This window comes from Stegostoma tigrinum, chromosome 25 (genome assembly GCF_030684315.1).
Source record: "Stegostoma tigrinum isolate sSteTig4 chromosome 25, sSteTig4.hap1, whole genome shotgun sequence".
In the NCBI taxonomy this organism is placed as follows: Eukaryota; Metazoa; Chordata; class Chondrichthyes; order Orectolobiformes; family Stegostomatidae; genus Stegostoma; species Stegostoma tigrinum.
The window spans coordinates 13,740,414-13,759,157 of NC_081378.1; the positions used below are offsets into that span (position 1 = coordinate 13,740,414).

The 18,744-nt window shown below is 44.4% G+C and overlaps 1 protein-coding gene across 7 annotated transcripts in view; it reads right to left on the reverse strand.

Moving 5' to 3' along the window:
• Positions 1-18,744, reverse strand: part of plxna4 (plexin A4) — a 658,721-nt gene that overhangs the window by 171,235 nt on the left and 468,742 nt on the right. For all 7 annotated transcript variants that reach the window (XM_059654487.1, XM_059654491.1, XM_059654488.1 and 4 more), the window contains exon 8: positions 137-236. In XM_059654487.1, coding sequence (XP_059510470.1) covers positions 137-236 — 100 coding nt within the window. The remainder of the gene's footprint in view (positions 1-136; positions 237-18,744) is intronic.

Here is an 18,744-nt window from a genome sequence, read left to right on the forward strand (position 1 = left end):
TCTTTTGTCTTCATTTCGTTAGTCAGTGTGAACTAGAGTGAACCATGATCCTAAGCATAGTGCTCCAATGACCCATTGCAGTGATGCATTGTTGTTGAAGGAGGAACAACTAGAAGTAAGATCTGGGCAAACTTACGAGTGGTGAACACTGCAGTTGTAGAAGACAAAGCTGGTGCTGGCAAAGGTCATGCCTGTCTCCTTGGACTTCAAGTGAAGTTTCACCACTTGATGGTCTCCTATCAGAATGAAACCACAATTTTCAGTTAGTTAAACAGTCAGCAAAGACAGTCCCTCAAACACTCACACCCTGTTGCACATCATTAGCCACAGCATTCACCATTTTGAACCAGGTAAGACACGGACCACACATTGTCAAGGGAATGAAATTCTTCCCTGAAAGAAAAGTAAGGGAATGCCTTATTTTCTCCTTGACTCCCAACCCTTTAACAAATCACATTCTTAATAAATGAAAATTCAAAAGTACTGCCTTCAAACAAGCTCATCGACAGATCACAAACTGTAATAGCTGTGATAACTTGCATTTTATAGCATGCTTTATGTCACAAAGTCTTTTCACAGAAATCTTAGCAATTAAAATGCTTGATCGAAGGAGAAAGTTTTAACAGCAGAGTTCTAGCTAGACAGGCAGAGAGGTTTAGGGAGAGATTTCCAGATTTTGTGGCCAAAGCAGATGATAGTATGGCCAGGAATGGCAAATCAATGGAATCAGTGATGTTCAAAAGGTCAAATTGGAGAGATACCCAGGTCTTAGAGGACCAAGATATAAAGCTGGAGGAGATTACACAGATAGGCAGATGTGAGGCTATGGAAGCATTTGACACTCGTGCTAACTTGCCAGGAAAATCATTACTGAACTCACAAGATAATAAAATGTGAGGCTGGATGAACACAGCAGGCCAAGCAGCATCTCAGGAGCACAAAAGCTGACGTTTCGGGCCTAGACCCTTCTTCAGAGAGGGGGATGGGGGGAGGGAACTGGAATAAATAGGGAGAGAGGGGGAGGCGGACCGAAGATGGAGAGCAAAGAAGATAGGTGGAGAGGGTGTAGGTGGGGAGGTAGGGAGGGGATAGGTCAGTCCAGGGAAGACGGACAGGTCAAGGAGGTGGGATGAGGTTAGTAGGTAGCTGGGGGTGCGGCTGGGGGTGGGAGGAAGGGATGGGTGAGAGGAAGAACCGGTTAGGGAGGCAGAGACAGGTTGGACTGGTTTTGGGATGCAGTGGGTGGGGGGGAAGAGCTGGGCTGGTTGTGTGGTGCAGTGGGGGGAGGGGATGAACTGGGCTGGTTTAGGGATGCAGTGGGGGAAGGGGAGATTTTGAAACTGGTGAAGTCCACATTGATACCATATGGCTGCAGGGTTCCCAGGCGGCCATATGGTATCAATGTGGACTTCACCAGTTTCAAAATCTCCCCTTCCCCCACTGCATCCCTAAACCAGCCCAGTTCATCCCCTCCCCCCACTGCACCACACAACCAGCCCAGCTCTTCCCCCCCACCCACTGCATCCCAAAACCAGTCCAACCTGTCTCTGCCTCCCTAACCGGTTCTTCCTCTCACCCATCCCTTCCTCCCACCCCCAGCCGCACCCCCAGCTACCTACTAACCTCATCCCACCTCCTTGACCTGTCCGTCTTCCCTGGACTGACCTATCCCCTCCCTACCTCCCCACCTACACCCTCTCCACCTATCTTCTTTGCTCTCCATCTTCGGTCCGCCTCCCCCTCTCTCCCTATTTATTCCAGTTCCCTCCCCCCATCCCCCTCTCTGAAGAAGGGTCTAGGCCCGAAACGTCAGCTTTTGTGCTCCTGAGATGCTGCTTGGCCTGCTGTGTTCATCCAGCCTCACATTTTATTATCTTGGAATCTCCAGCATCTGCAGTTCCCATTATCACTGAACTCACAAGAGACTGGTTTTAATTGTGACATCTTTGTTTCAGGATTTCCCAAGGATGTGGCATTAACCGCCACACCTGACAGAACAGCCCCACTGATGCTAATGTGCGTCCGTGCTAAGGACTTGCAGGAGCCAATTCCAAACTGCATGGCACAATGGCTACCACCAACTAGCCAATCGAATACAGGTGATCCAGGAAGCTGTACAAAAAGCAGTTTCTACAAGATGCAAAGGACAGCAGCAGCATCATGGCTGTAGTCCAGGAAAAACAGGCTGCTCTGAACCCCTGGGATAAAGCAATGACTGGGATGATGTTGGGGACAACATTCATCATGAACATACTGCTGCTTCTCAGAATCCAGCTACAGCTCTCCAGCTCTCTGACTGTCTCATTTATCAAAGCGTCAGTTGGGGGCAATTACTGAAGGATCGCCAATTTTGAGTTGCCAAATGTTATCGTACAGCTTCCAATTATTTATTTCCTTTCCTCTTGTCTCCGTTTAACTAAAGAGGCACCCTTTTCTTCCACTTAAGGAGAAAAACCTGAAAATTAATTCAAAATGCAAGCTACCCTTTCATCCAGTTTTGTTCCCTCTTATTTGTACCTTTGAAGCTGCATTTGGTTTTTGAGTTTATTTTACATCTTAACTTTAAAAACCTTTCCCATCCTCCTGATCCAAAAGGAACAGAAACATACTAAGTTCTACATAGTCATACTACCCAGAGTTAGCTGACCATGATGAACTGGGGACATCGTAGTTGAATTTGATGACAAAAAGCAAGAGAGAAAAGCATTTCAATCCTCACTCAGAAGTCAACAGCACACTTACACGGATGTGGGTAAGTACATAATTGGAATTAGTGATTCCTGGTCCAAGCAGTTCAGTGTTTGGCTCCAATATCTACAGTGCATTGTTCAGGTTTCATTGGAGATGCATTTCCAGTGGTGCCATCACCAGGTTCTCCAAATCTAGTGGCATGTGAGGTAATACTTTCACAAGCCAACTTGCCCAACAACAACACATTTTTTTAGGATAACAAGGTGTGGAGCTAGACGAACACCGCAGGCCAAGCAGCAACTGAGCAGCAGCAAAGCTGACGTCTCGGGTCTGGACCCTTCTTCAGAAATGCAGAAATTCTGAAGAAGGGTCCAGACCCAAAACGTCAACTTTCCTGCTCCTCTGATGCTGCTTGGCCTGCTGTGTTCATCCAGCTTCACACCTTGTTATCTCAGATTCTCCAGCATCTGCAGTTCCTACAATCATGTAATTTTAAAAAATTATTTCTGTTTTACTTATTAGTGGGATTAGTGCTGCCACTGACTTGGCCAACATTTATTGTCCATCCTCAATTGCCCAGAGAGCAGCTAAGAATCAATGACGTTGCTGTGGGTCTTGAGTCACATGTAGGTCACACCAGGTAAGGGTGGCAGTTTCGTTCCCCGAAGGACATTAGGGAACCAGATGGGTTTTTCTGACAATCAGCAATAGAATCATAGAATCCTTACCATGCAGAAAGAGGCCATTTGGCCAACCAAGTCTGCACTGAACAGCATCCCAGCCCCCTACACCATCCACATGACCCTGCATTTACCATGTCTAACCCACCTAGCCTGCACATCCCTGGACACTATAGGCAACTTAGCATGGCCAATCCACCTAACCTGTACATCGTTGGATATGGGAAGAAACCAGAGCACCCGGAGAAAACCCACACAGACACGGGTAGATTATACAAACTCCACACAGTCACCTGAGGCTGAAATCGAACATGGGTCCTTAGTGTTGTGAGGCAGCAGTACTAACTACTGGACTACTGTACCACCCCCATGGTCTGGCAATGGTTCCAGGGTCACTGTTCCAAATAGTTATTGATTTCAAATTCCACCTGTCTTGGCAGGATTCAAAATCACGCTCACAGAACATTACTTGGATGTCTGCATTAACACCACTACACCCATCAGCTCCCACAGACCACTCAAAACCAGCTCCAATGGGTAGCAGCCTGACACCAGATTCCCAATGTAACTGCTCCACTCAGAACTGAGCCACAGCAGGAGACTCCTGGGAGGGCAGCAGAAATGTGTCAGGGATGTTCTCAAGGCATCCTTGGATAGGTCAGGCATTCCCCGAAGACACATAGGACATGCTGGTTCATGAGCTGCCAAATCGGAGAGGGCTCATTTGGGTGGGACCTAGAGACTGTCGGGAATTATACAGACAAGAGGTCGAGAGGTCATGGGAGCACACAGACCCCCAAATGTCCCATCTACCCCCCAGCTGTTGGACAACACCTGCTACAGGTCACTCACTGGATTTGTCAGTCATCTCACAGCACATCAATTCAGAGTGGAAGCAAGTCACCCTCAATATTGAGGGTCTGCCTAAGAAAGGAGAGTTTGGTTACACAGCTGAAGTGTGGCCACATGGGCAAGGCACAGAGGGAGCCTGGCTCACATGGAGCAGTGTCCCATTATATAGGAGAGGTTTCTGAAGGACAGAAAACAGAGGCAAGATAGCAGGATATACTTATTACAAAATGACAGCATTAATTTATTGCTCTGTTAAATTGTGTTGATTTATTCAGACTAGTGTCAAAAATACAACCTGCACCTTTTAAGGTGGTAAAATGTCACAAAATCTGAAGCTGAATCACAAAAGAAGGTGTTGAGCCTCATGACTAAATGCTTAATCAAAGAGGTAAGCTTCAAAGAGTTTTGAAGGAAGGGAAACAAAATGGAAAAGCAGAGACATGTAAGAAGTGAATTCTAGAGCTTAGAGCGGACAGCTGAACACGTGGTCCTCAGTGAGCCAAATAGAAAAAAAACATGTTTTTCTTTAGAAATACCTTTCTTTTCAGTCAACAATGTGGAATAGTTAGAAATATAAGAAAAATGAATTAATTACGCCCGTTGATGTTGGCTAGATTTTATAAACAACTCTATACTTTGACTGTGGCACCACCCCAGAGTTGAAGATCATTCCCTGGTCAGCGTGCTTTTAAAATCATTCAAAGGATGAGACAGTCACTGGCCAGGCCAGCATTTATTGCCCATCCCTAATTGCTCAGGGGACAGTTAAGAGTCAACTACATTGTTAAGAACCTGGAGTCACATGTCAGCCAGACCAAGTAAGAATAGCAGTTTCCTCCCCTAAAAGGTGAATAAATGAATGGATTAACTTTACTGTCACATGTACTCAAATGAGGACAGTTGAAAGTGTGCAAGTCGCCATTTACGGTGCCATTTTAGGCACAAAGGTCCCTAAACAGAGCTCTGTCAATTACAGTTCTTGGAAAAACAAAGTAAAAACAATCCAGCATTGCAGATTTAGAAATAAATTACAAAACGGAGAAAAAATATACAGACAAACGGTCTTCTGACCCAATCCTTGTTGAAACCAAGGCTCCAGTCCATACTGGGCCTTGATCCAGACCGCACCTGCCTTCACCTCAGGGCTCACGAGGCCAGGAGTTTGCTCTGGTATCACCTCAAGACTGGACATCTATACCAAGAGCATGCCAGGCCAAGAGACTGCCATACAACAGCTTAAAGCCACCTCGCTGGGCTGGGAGACTGCCTCAGTGGATCTGTTTTAAGGCCAAAAGTTCCAAGGTCGAGAGCTTTGAGGCAACCAAGTCGGAGGTCGGGCGCTATGAGGCCGTGATTTTCCAAGGCTGGAGAAGACAGAAAAGAAGGGTAAAAGAAAAGAGAGTGGGAGCATGAAGAGGGGGTGAGGAAGAGGATAAAACGAGATCTAAGAGGGTAGTCAGAACATTGTTACAGGGTGTGGGGGAAGGAATCAGGAGGGCTCACCTTTCACTTGGTCCGTCAGTCTCCTAGTCACTGGGAACCAGATGAGTTTTTCCCCCACACGATGGAATCAGGGTCATCATTTGATCTTTCATTCCAGACTGTTTTTTTAAAAAACAGAATTCAAGTGCCACTACCTGCCATGGCAGGGTTTAAACTCAGGTTCCCAGAACATTACTAGGTCTCCTGGATTAGCAGTCTAGCGATAATACCACTAGGCCACTGCCTCCCCTGTGAGATATCCATCACACATCACTGGTGAGAAAAAATAGCTATAACTCCATTTCCCAGCCACATCCTTCCACATACAACAACCAGGATGAACAGTGTAACAACTACAATACTGCAATCCACAGTTACTCTGCTGCTCATCATGGCTTGAGTAATGGCCTCCTGTGGAATGCTCACTGGGAATGATGACTTTCAAGCTTCATTATTGGCAAAGACGGACAATTTTGGTTTTCCCACACAGAAAACTTAATGATCTACATCAAAATGCCAGAAAGGGTGGTGGAAGAGATTTTAATATTGGTTTTCGAAGGAAAATTACATGAGGGTTTGAAACAAAAAAAATTAATTAGAAAATTCTTTCAAAGAGCTGGCACAGGCATAAATGGGCAGAATGGTCTCTTTTTGTATGGTGTGATTTTACAATTCATTGCCATGAATTTCCTGGCTCACATTAAGCAGGAAACTGCATGGATTCTTCTCCTGGTAAAAATGCTTCAGTTTCCCTGCTGCAAGATTGACTAAAGTGACTTTATCTTGTTCAACTAACCATTGCTTTTGCTTCAGAAGACATTGAGAAATTTCCACAAGAGGGTTCTCTCACGTAGAATGCTCCCACTAATCACAGTCTAAGATCACCTAAAAGGAAAGGCTGCCTGAGGTAGGTCAGATGAGTGCTATTGTACATTTGCAGAGTCTGGAACCACACCCAATCATCTTCAGGAGAGGTACAGAAAATAATAATCACAGACGGTGTTGGTCTGAGGTGTGGAAAATCGGGATTAAACAAATTGCGGAATATATTGGGGTGGGAGAATGTCAGGGAAGGAGCAGAGAATGCGGGGACAGTGGAAATGTTACACGGAAGAATAATTACTAGGCACATTATCAAACATGCAAAGATACTCGGGAGGCCTGCATAAGATGAAGTAGATTTGTAGAGGCTTCTGAAGGTATGGATCGAGGTGGCCAGCAAAAGTGGGGCCTAAAGAACACATTTTGTGACCACTGATAAGGGGCAGTATACATGGATGTCCAGACTTAGCAAAGAGAACTGTTTGCTGAAGACTGGATAAGATTCTAGAGCTAGGGTTGCACAAAGCCAGCAGGAAGATTCAGTCAAGGCAGCAAGTTACCGTTTGTCTGTGCAGACTGGACGCTATCCAAATCATAGAATCTCTACAGTGCAGAACCAGGCCATTCAGCCCATCAATTGACCTTCTGAAGAGCATCCCACCTAGACCCCCCTATCCCTGTAACCCTGCATTTCCCATGGCTAATCCACCTAGTCTGAACATCTTTGGACTGTGGGAGGAAACCAGAGCACCCAGAGAAAACACACACAGACAATGTGTAAACTCCATACAGACAATTGCCCAAGGCTGGAATTAAACACAGGTCCATGGCACCTAAACTAAGGACATCCCTCATTCCTTGGTGGTCACGAGCTACCAGCCTTTGAGTTAGCTCTATATGTGTTTCTTATTGGCTGACATTTCAGTTGTAGGGGCTGGAAATTATTGAAAGTAAACCGATATGTGATTTCAAGTATAAGTCAGGGAAGGAGTTTCCAACTGTAACATCGACAAGCTGCACACCACAAATTTGCTAAGGCACCTCTCAGACAGATCACCACCTACTCAACCACTAACAGTATCTGCATCACAGCAGCAACAGCATTTCAGAAAGTATGGTACCTCAATTTGCTGTAAAGTGCTTTGGGACGTCCCAAGGTTGTAAGTGGCGTGATCCAAATGTAAGCCTTTCTTTCGTTACCAGATTTGATAATTGAGAGCCAACTGACTAAAAGGCAGTAACAAAAGAAACGATTCAACTGGTAATGGGAAAGCGATTGTCGGTAATTATCCAGCAATCTGAAAGTCAGTTTTGGATATCTCCCTCCAGCTCCCCCCAGTTTTAAAAGGACAGACAGTCATACAGCCCCGTGCTAACACAATAGCTAATGATTGTTACTACACCTCAGCAGCTGATCTAAGTGTCTTTGCAAAAGACTGTGATTGACAGCCCCATTAACATGACACTTAATATTAAAGTGATGAAAGCCCCTAAGTGCACTTAGCTGTAAAGGACATGACAATTACTCTTATTTTATCATATATTTGATTCCAGATTATTAACTCAGGATTAAGCTATTTTTCTTCCCCATCCCTCCCCCACACTATTTGTTCATTATTTAATGTATTTCAAATAAAACATTCTTCACTGCAGTTTGAAGAGTCTAATTGATGGGTCTTGACAATTAAACAGCTTTTTGTGATTGAATGGAGCCTGGGAAGACTGGAGGAGGAGGGGAATGGGAAACAGCCACAAAAAAATCACCAAGATTCTACTGTTGGCAGGATATGTGACTCCATCATGGACACCACCCCACCCCGCCACCCCCCAACCATCCCACCAAAGCAAAAACAGTACAAATATTCTGAAGCATTCCAAAGCAATATTCATCTGCACTTACATCTGCATTAGCCATACTGCCTACTACAGGAACAAAAGCAGGAGTTTCTGGGAAAACTCAGCAGGTCCGGCAGCATCATATGAAGAAGAAAAAAAAATCAGAGGCCGGTGACCCTTCCTCAGAACGGATGGTGTCCCGGAATCAGTTTTATGCAGAAAGTAGGGAAGGGGATGGAGTAGGGAGTCAACAATAGGATAATGGATAGAGCCCAAAGAGAGAGAACAGCAGTTGGACAGACAAAGGAGTTGAGAAAGACTTGGTTGGGAGGGTGTATAGCTATTAATGGGGACCATTAGTGACTAATAATAGGGAGTGTGTCATGGCAATCCATGTACACAGAGCCTTGAAAGTTGCCACCCAGGTTGACAGGGCTGTTAAGAAGGCATACAGTGTTTTAGCTTTTATTAATAGAGGGATCGAGTTCCAGAACCAAGAGGTTATGGTGAAGCTGTACAAAACTTTGTGAGGGGTAGGTCATGCCTTACAAACCTTATCGAGTTTTTTGAGGATGTGACTAGAAAAGTTGATGAGGGTCGAGCTGTGGATGTGGTGTATATGGACTTCAGTAAGGCATTTGATAAGGTTCCCCATGGTAGGCTCATTCAGAAGGTCAGGAGGAATGGGATACAGGGGAACTTAGCTGCTTGGATACAGAATTGGCTGGCCAACAGAAGACAGCGAGTGGTTGTAGAAGGAAAATATTCTGCCTGGAAGTCAGTGGTGAGTGGAGTTCCACAGGGCTCTGTCCTTGGGCCTCTACTGTTTGTAATTTTTATTAATGACTTGGACGAGGGGATTGAAGGATGGGTCAGCAAGTTTGCAGACGACACCAAGGTAGGAGGTGTCGTTGACAGTGTAGAGGGCTGTTGTAGGCTGCAGCGGGACATTGACAGGATGCAGAGATGGGCTGAGAGGTGGCAGATGGAGTTCAACCTGGATAAATGCGAGGTGATGCATTTTGGAAGGTCGAATTTGAAAGCTGAGTACAGGATTAAGGATAGGATTCTTGGCAGCATGGAGGAACAGAGGGATCTTGGTGTGCAGATACATAGATCCCTTAAAATGGCCACCCAAGTGGACAGGGTTGTTAAGAAAGCATATGGTGTTTTGGCTTTCATTAACAGGGGGATTGAGTTTAAGAGTCGTGAGATCTTGTTGCAGCTCTATAAAACTTTGGTTAGACCGCACTTGGAATACTGCGTCCAGTTCTGGGCGCCCTATTATAGGAAAGATGTGGATGCTTTGGAGAGGGTTCAGAGGAGGTTTACCAGGATGCTGCCTGGACTGGAGGGCTTATCTTATGAAGAGAGGTTGACTGAGCTCGGTCTCTTTTCATTGGAGAAAAGGAGGAGGAGAGGGGACCTAATTGAGGTATACAAGATAATGAGAGGCATAGATAGAGTTGATAGCCAGAGACTATTTCCCAGGGCAGAAATGGCTAGCACGAGGGGTCATAGTTTTAAGCTGGTTGGTGGAAAGTATAGAGGGGATGTCAGAGGCAGGTTCTTTACGCAGAGAGTTGTGAGAGCATGGAATGCGTTGCCAGCAGCAGTTGTGGAAGCAAGGTCATTGGGGTCATTTAAGAGACTGCTGGACATGTATATGGTCACAGAAATTTGAGGGTGCATACATGAGGATCAATGGTCGGCACAACATTGTGGGCTGAAGGGCCTGTTCTGTGCTGTACTGTTCTATGTTCTATGTTCTATGTTCTAAAACTCTGGTGCGGCCGCACTTGGAGTATAGTGTACAGTTCTGGTCACTGCATTGTAAGAAGGATGTGGAAGCTTTGGAAAGGGTGCAGAGGAGATTTACTAGGATGTTGCCTGGTATGGAGGGAAGGTCTTACGAGGAAAGGCTGAGGGACTTGAGGCTGTTTTCATTACAGAGAAGAAGGTTGAGAGGTGACTTTATTGAAACATATAAAATAATCAGAGGGTTAGATAGGGTGGATAGTGAGAGCCTTTTTCCTAGGATGGTGATGGCGAGCATGGGGGGCATAGCTTTAAATTGAGGGGTGAAAGATATCGGACAGATGTCAGAGGCAGTTTCTTTACTCAGAGTAGTAAGGGAATGGAACGCTTTGCTTGCAACGGTAGTAGATTCACCAACTTTAGGTACATTTAAGTCGTCACTGGACAAGCATATGGACGTACATGGAATAGTTTTGGTTAGATGGGCTTGAGATCTGTATGACAGGATGGCACAACATCGAGGGCCGAAGTGCCTATACTTTGCTGTAATGTTCTATGTTCTAAGGCTTGGTGTGTGGAGTAAGGGGCTAGGACATGGGAGAGTTTAGGCCCTAAAATTATTGAGCTCGATATTTAGTCCGGAGAACTGCAGGGTCCCCAAGCGGATAATGAGGTGTTAGCTGGAACACTGCAGCAAGACTGAGGTGTTGGCCAGGGAACAGGATACCCTGCATACTATAGGCATCAACCTCCCCTTTTAATCCCAGCTGTGAACAAACCAAGGCATAGTTGATTTCTTTTCCATTTATGCTTTAACAAAACTTTTATTGGAGAAAATCTTAAAGAAGTGTAGGATGCTGTATATCAAAAAAACAAAAACAGAAGTTGCTGGAAAAGCTCAGCAGGTTCAAGGTATGGTCACCAAACTCGAAACATGAATTCTGATTTCTCTTCACAGATGCTGCCAGACTTGTTGAGCTTCTCTAGCAACTTCTGTTTTTGTTTCCATTGGAGAAACGTTATTTCACATTTCAGCCTCCCCCCACCTTGCATTGTCTATGACCATGTCAATCATAGTTCTTCCACTCCAACTCTCTTTTACAGACTTGTCGTTCAATTCCTTTCCAACCCCGATACAAAACAAATATGTCCTCTTCCATATTGCTTCCTCCCCCCCCATCCATCAACCTAATTCTGCAACTATATGGGTCACAATTCCTTGGGTCCACCATCAGTTGCAAAACTTTGAACCAACTATAGCTTCAAGCTTCTTCCCTCATTCCTTCCCCTTTGCCCTTGAGAAACATCCCAGAAACCCATCTAGCTGACCAAATATTTATGGTCTCTCGGAGAACCACTTCATGGTTGGGGTTTCAGTTCTTTACCTCTCCTTTCTGTAAAGCATTGTGGAATTTTGTTCATATCGAAAGCTTCATTTAAAGGCATTTATTCATAGAAAGTGTGCTGCTGTCAATTCATATCACCAGAGGTGGTGAATTTTTTTAAAGCCCGTGTCCAAGAGTTTGGTTTCCAGGCAGACTGGTCAAAAAGGGAAGGTCCAGGACTGTGATCAGAAATAATGGGAACTGCAGATGCTGGAGAATCCAAGATAACAAAGTGTGGAGCTGGATGAACACAGCAGGCCAAGCAGCATCTCAGGAGCACAAAAGCTGACATTTTGGGCCTAGGTCCTTCATCAGAGAGGGGGATGGGGAGAGGGTTTTGAAATAAATAGGGACACACGGGGAGGCGGACCGAAGATGGATAGAGAAGATAGGTGGAGAGGAGAGTATAGGTGGGGAGGGGATAGTTCAGTCCGGGGAGGTCAAGGAGGCAGGATGAGGTTAGCAGGTGGGAAATGGAGGTGCGGCTTGAGGTGGGAGGCGGAGATAGGTGAGAGGAAGAACAGGTTAGGGAGGTAGGGATGGGCTGGGCTGGTTTTGGGATGCAGTGGGGGAAGGGGAGATTTTGAGGGTTGTGAAGTCCACATTGATACCATTGAGCTGCAGGGTTCCCAAGCAGAATATGAGTTGCTGTTCCTGCAACTTTCGGGTGGCATCATTGTCGCACTGCAGGAGGCCCACGATGGACATGCCGTCTAAGGAATGGGAGGGGGAGTTAAAATGGTTCGTGACTGGGAGGTGCAGTTGTTTATTGCAAACCGAGCGGAGTGTTCTGTTAAGCAGTCCCCAAGCCTCCACTTGGTTTCCCCAATGTAGAGGAAGCCACACCGGGTACAGCAGATGCAGTATACCACATTGGTGGATGTGCAGGTGAACATCTGCTTAATATGGAAAGTCATCTTGGGGCCTGGGATGGGGGTGAGGGAGGAGGTGTGGGGGGCAAGTGTAGCACTTCCTGCGGTTGCAGGGGAGGGTGCCGGGTGTGGTGGGGTTGGAGGGAAGTGTGGAGCGGACAAGGGAGTCATGGAGAGAGTGGTCTCTCTGGAAGGCAGAAAGGGTGGGGATGGAAAAATGTCTTGGGTGGTGGGGTCGGATTGTAGATGGCAGAAGTGTCGGAGGATGATGCGTTGTATCCAGAGGCTGGTGCTTCAGGCTTGATCTATTTTAAAACTCTGTTGTTTACAAATTAACTCTAAACACCACAACATGTCTCTGATCTTACAGTTATATTACTGAATGCCTCTTCCATAAAATACATCAACTAACGCAAATCAGTTGCATTCTCTATGCTTCTCTGCACATTGGGGACTCTCGTGTTGCAATGATAGAGTCCCCACCTCTGAACCAACAGACTCAGATTCAAATTTCTCCTGCTTCAGAAATGTGTAATAACATTGATTAGAAAATATATGCTTCTCTGCACATAGCTAACATTCGCATGGCTAGATGTCGTGCTTCTGCCTAGCTCTCCATTTGCTTCTTTTCTTCATTCTACCTACTCTGGAAATGTCAAGTACCCAGTGGCAAAGGTGAGAGAGGGAAAGTTTAAAGGAGATGTGTGAGGGACAACTTGTTTTCCTGCAGAGGGTGGTAAGGTGCTTGGAATGCACCACCAGGGGAGGTGCTAGAAGCAGAAATGATAGGAATGTCTAAGAGGCATTTAGCCAGAAACAAGAACAGGCAAGGAACTGAGAGATATGGACCATATGTAGGCAGATGGGATTGGTTTAGAATGGCTTCATGGTCAGCATATCAATGGTGGGCTGAAAGGCCTGTTCCTGTCTTGACTGATGTTTGATGTTCTCTGCATTATGCATGGCCCACTGGACAGCAGCTAGTTACATTGTCACAAGTTTGCTCCAGGATCCTAAAGGTCTTACCCAACAGAACCCAAGCCAATCCTTCTTTTGCCCAATCCATTGTGAACCAGACATTTATCAAACATCTTAACGTGTGAGTTCATTGATTGAATATCAATGCAAGGGAAATTGAGGTGTTCAAATAGCTTCTGATTAATTTCTTAGAAGGGTATAATCACAATCCTTACGTCTATCAGTCTGTAGCACAGTCTCACCTCTGCGTCAGAATTATCCCAGTTCAAATTATACTCTGCATGATCAATTCCAAACAGATTGAGTGGGGAGTGCTGCACTGCTCATGGTACTTTCGAGGGGGATGTAAAAATCGCCATACAACTATTTTCAAGAAAAGCAGATAAATTATCCCCAGCATCTATGCCAATGGTGATCCCTCAATCAGCATGACATCGATGCATGGTATTTGATTGTCACATGTTGCACAGCTCGTTCCCACAAAGACTAAAGTGACTCCTGCATTTTCTAAATTACACCAATTGCTGAACATCAAAACATACTGCATTATTGGTAAAGGCAAGGTGAAAAGTGCTATCTAAGCAACTGTTTTTGTCTCTATTTAGTAAGGTTTATTGGTATTTCCAGGTGGAAGAAAGTTTGGTCCATTCACTATTCACTTGTATCACACTGAAATTCTTAGAAAGCATAAGGTTTTCTTTGATCATGCAGATTCTTTATTCAGTTTAATGATATAGCACCCGCAACACATGAAGCCAAATTGCTAGCTCACACCGCAGTAATTACACCACGACACGGGGGTTAAAAAGAACCCATGGGCTACTTTATCAACAAAGTGCACAATGCACCAAGCAGCAAACTATTCACACTTCTGAAGAAGCTAAATCAATTGGGCAGATTTTCTGTACAATGGAAAATTACTTCTTGTTCTGAAAGCTGCAATGGTATTTGAGTAATCAAGCAGAAAACTAATCTCCTTTTCAAAAAAAAATGAAGAATTTATCAATGTACAAAACAAATTGCTCCACTGGCAGGTTAATTTCACTCATGGGAGATATCTCAGAATCATAATAACTTGCAGGTGATTGATCATAAATAAATATATTTATAATTATCTAATTCAGTGAGATTAAATTTCACAAGTGCAGGTGAATTGTTCAAAGAGGCAGAGTTGGAATTAAAATGTTGGTTGTGATTATTGGGGTGAATAACGTATTACTGGAGACTCCTGTATCAATTGAAATTGGAAGCTCCAAGCCTGCCTTGTTTTAGAGATCTTCACTCAACTGACAAGGTACAATTTCATGCTCAATGAGGATAAATTCCACACATACAGCATCTGAGATTGATTTCCTAGGCTACAGAGTGACAACAGCTGGAGTCTTTTCACTGTCTCTTGTCAAGATCCTGAACTCCCTTCCTAGCAACACCTTTAGATTATCCCCACACCCTAAGGATTCAGCCGTTCAAGAAAATGACTCACCAAAACCGGCTGTAGGGTAACTAAAGCTGGGCTATAAATGTCAGCCTAGCCAGTGATGCCCACATTTTGTGAGTGAGTTTTGATTCAGGGGTGCCTGAGCCTATGTAGGGTGAAAGATTTGATGTGATTTTCAGTGCCACCACTTGTGGCTCAGGGGTTAGCACTGTTGCCTCTTAGCACCAGAAACCCAGGTTTGATTCTACCCTCAGGTAACTGTCTGTGAGGAGTTTGCATGTTCTCCCTGTCTCCGTGCGGATTTCCTCAGGATCTTCCCATTTTTCCACCCCCCACCTCCACGGTCCAAAGGCATTCAGGTTAGGTGAACTGAACTGACTGTAGAGCCCAGTGATGTGCCGGTTAGGTGGACCAGCCGTGAAGAATACAGGGTTGGGTCTGGTTGGGGTGCTTCGTAATGTGGACTTGATGGGCAGAATCACCTGCTTCCACAGTGTAGGGATTCTGTGATTTGTGGGGTTTAGAGGATGCAAATGCTTTGGAAAGAGTGCTGAAGTGCTTCATAAGAATGGCCCCAGGGATGAAGTATTTCAGTGATGAGGGCGGATTGAAGACGTTGGGACTATTTTCCTTGGAGAGTTAGCTGAGAGGAGATTTGATAGAAGTTTTCAAACTCATGAGCGACCCGGAAAGAGTAGATAGGAGAAACTATTCCTGCTCAGGTGCTTTCAATTCTGGTTTCACTGCTATAGGAAAAATGTTGTTAAACTTGAAAGGGTTCAGAAAAGATTTACAAGGACATTGCCAGGATTGGATGGTTTGAGCAGTAGGCTGAATAGGCTGGGGTTGTGACTCCTGGAGCATTGGAGGCTGAGGGGTGACCTTATAGAGTTTTATAAAATCATGAAGGGCATGGATAGGGTGAACAGCCATGGTCTTTTCACCTGGGTACGGAAATGCAAAACTAGAGGGCCTTGGTTTAAGGTGAGAGAGGAAAGCTTTAAAAGGGGCCTAAGGAACAACTTTTTCACACAGAGTGTGATGCATGGGTGGAATGAACTGCCAGAGAAAGTGGTGGAGGCTGGTACAATTATAGCATTTAGAAGGCATCTGGATGGGTTTCTGAATAAGAAGGGTTTAGAGGATATAAGCCAAATGTTGAAAAATTGGAATAAATGAATTTAGGATATCAGTTCAGCATGAATACGTTGGACTGAAGGATTTGTTTCCTTGCTGTACAACTCTATGATTCTATAAAAGGAAAAGGGGACATGGGTTTGAAGCGATGTGCAAAAGAAAAGCAAGTGAAGGGCAACATTTTCACGACCAAATAGTTGGAGCATGGAATGTACTGCATGGAAGGCAGGTTCAGTTGAGGACTTCAAGAGGGCATTGGATGATTATAGGAATGTGATGGAGGGTAGTCCAGACAAGGGGTCATACCTTTAAAATTGGAACTTGAAGGGTCTTGGGGCATAGTGGCAGTGTCCTTACCTCTGAGCCAGGAGACCTGGGTTCAATTCCCATCTGTTCCAGAGATGTGTCACAATTGTCCTAATTAGAAATATCTAAAATTGGAACTGGGTGATATCAAGAAACAATTCCTCACATAAAGAGAGGGTCTGGAACCCTCCCCTGTGGAAAGCTACTGGACTAGTGATTGATGGAAAATCTCAAAGCTGAGATTGAACAATTTTATTATTCAGTTATGTGTGCCAGGTATGGGGCAAAAGCAGATAAACAGAGCTGAGATCCAGATCAGTCACGATTTAATGGAATAGCCTTGAAAGGCCTCCTCCTAACTCTATGCTTGCTGGGTCTATTTTCGACCTGGGCATCCATTCAATCAGAAATGAAATGAATTCTGTCCTTGAAATGCATGTAGCTTTAACCATGACAAGTGAAATACACATCATCAGTCAATTTTCATCAAGTGCAGACTGGATTTTGGACAATTGGACAAGCACACAAGGCCCACATTGGTGTGTGAAAGGAATTAAATCAAGATACCCAACATGATTGATTGGCATTTACTGGTCAACATTTCAGTTGCATTGCAGTGTCTGGTTCAGCAGATAATTTGCTTCATTTTCCCTGTGTGTTCCAGAAAAAGGCAAAGGGAAGTGCAAAGTGAAAAACGATCTTGATAAAACAGCACAGCCCATATCAAGGTGGGTAACCGGGGCATCCTCTATAACCCAGCTCGGGGAGATCATTGCTAATTGATGTCACGTACAAATTATTCACGAAGTGACTGCTGCCAGCGTAACTCAAAGTGATGAAAGTAAAAAGCAGGCTCTTTGAGTTCAACTACGTTTGATTTCAGCTGTGATTCTTGAACTGGAGTGCACACTTTGAGATTTAACAAGACTCTAGAGAGGACAGAAATTGAACAAAACCTGTTCCTGTGCAGAAAAGAAAGGAAAAAAGCAGAATGTAACATCAGTTGAGTTAATCCCTTCAAAGAGGAATTAGATAAATCTCCGAACCATTGCAGCAGGAAGAGGCCAATTGAACCATTGTGTCTGCATCAGCTCACAGGCTGAATGCTTCACTTAATGCTTTCTCCCCTTAACTCTGCACATTGTCATAACAAACTAGTTCCATTCTGGAAGCCATGACTGAGCACACCCCTAGCACACACTCGGGCAGCATCCATAAAGCATCTATCTTTATTATTTTTCAACATGTTTTGATTATAGACTGATATCAGAAAATAACCATTTTAATATCAAGCATTGATGGCTCTTTTTTTAAAAAACAAGTAACCTGGCACTCACTGTATGGATTGTTTACACAACTGCTTGCTCAAGCAGCAGAGGAAGCCTAATTACTGATAAGCCAGAATTAAGGGTGTGTAAAAATGGAACCTTAGTTACAAACAAATAGCTGATTGGTCTATGGACTAGTAACCATTTGTTGATATATAGGCCTTCTGTCTGCCAACAACTATGTGATTGGCTTCCACACAGTTGAACAGCTTCATAGTGTGAAACAAATACAGAGCACATTGGGGAAACTCAGCAGGTCCATGGCAGTATCCATGGAGAGAGAAATAGAGAAAGTTTTGAGTCTGGTATGACCTCTTCAGAAGAGGCATATTGGACTTGAAGTGTTAGTTCTGTTTCTCTCTAAACAGATGCTGCCAGAGCTGCAGAGTTTCTCCATTGTTCTCTGTGCTTGTTTTGGATTTCCAGAATTGGCAGTATTTCAATCTTATTCTAGCTTTGTGGTGTAAATGTTTGGGAGAGGCCATTGGATATTTGGAGGAGAATGAGCTATTCCTGCTTTGTAGTAAAAAGCATCTCAAGATGAAGGACAGTGAGTTTATTTCCCCTTTCCAGTTTCTCTAAGATGTGACATTTACTAGATAAACCATAGACCGTTGTAAGGGTGAACCAGCCACCTTCTACACGCAAGTGGAAGTATTGAGAGAAGGAGCATCAGAGAGCAGCATGTCCTGTCAAGCCTTCCTGGTCTTTATTTTTCACCTTTAACAATGTGTGTGTGTGTGTGTGTGTGTGTGTGTGTGTGTGTGTGTGTGTGTGTGTGTGTGTGTGTGTGTATACGCAAACAATAGGGGTATTTCAAAGGGGGTTAGACTTCTGTACAGTTATATGTTGGCAATTCATAATTGTCTATCTGTTGTTAGAATCTATTTATTTGCAATGAACAGTCATCCCTGTTAAGTAAAGAAATCTGGACCATGCTTTGTGTCTACCTGAATCTGGGAAGCAAATACATTGTGTGTATTTTTCAAAATCTTTGGCTTTTGAGACAAATCAGGAACAGTGGGGCATGATTTCCAGCTTGCTGACCCAATAAGGTATAACATTGTTTAAAAATATCTTTTTCCTCATATTGTTTTTGTTTCTCCAATCCCACTGCTGTCAATTCAACAAGGTCAAGTGGCATACTGAATCCTCTACAGGAAGGTATTAATGCAGTAG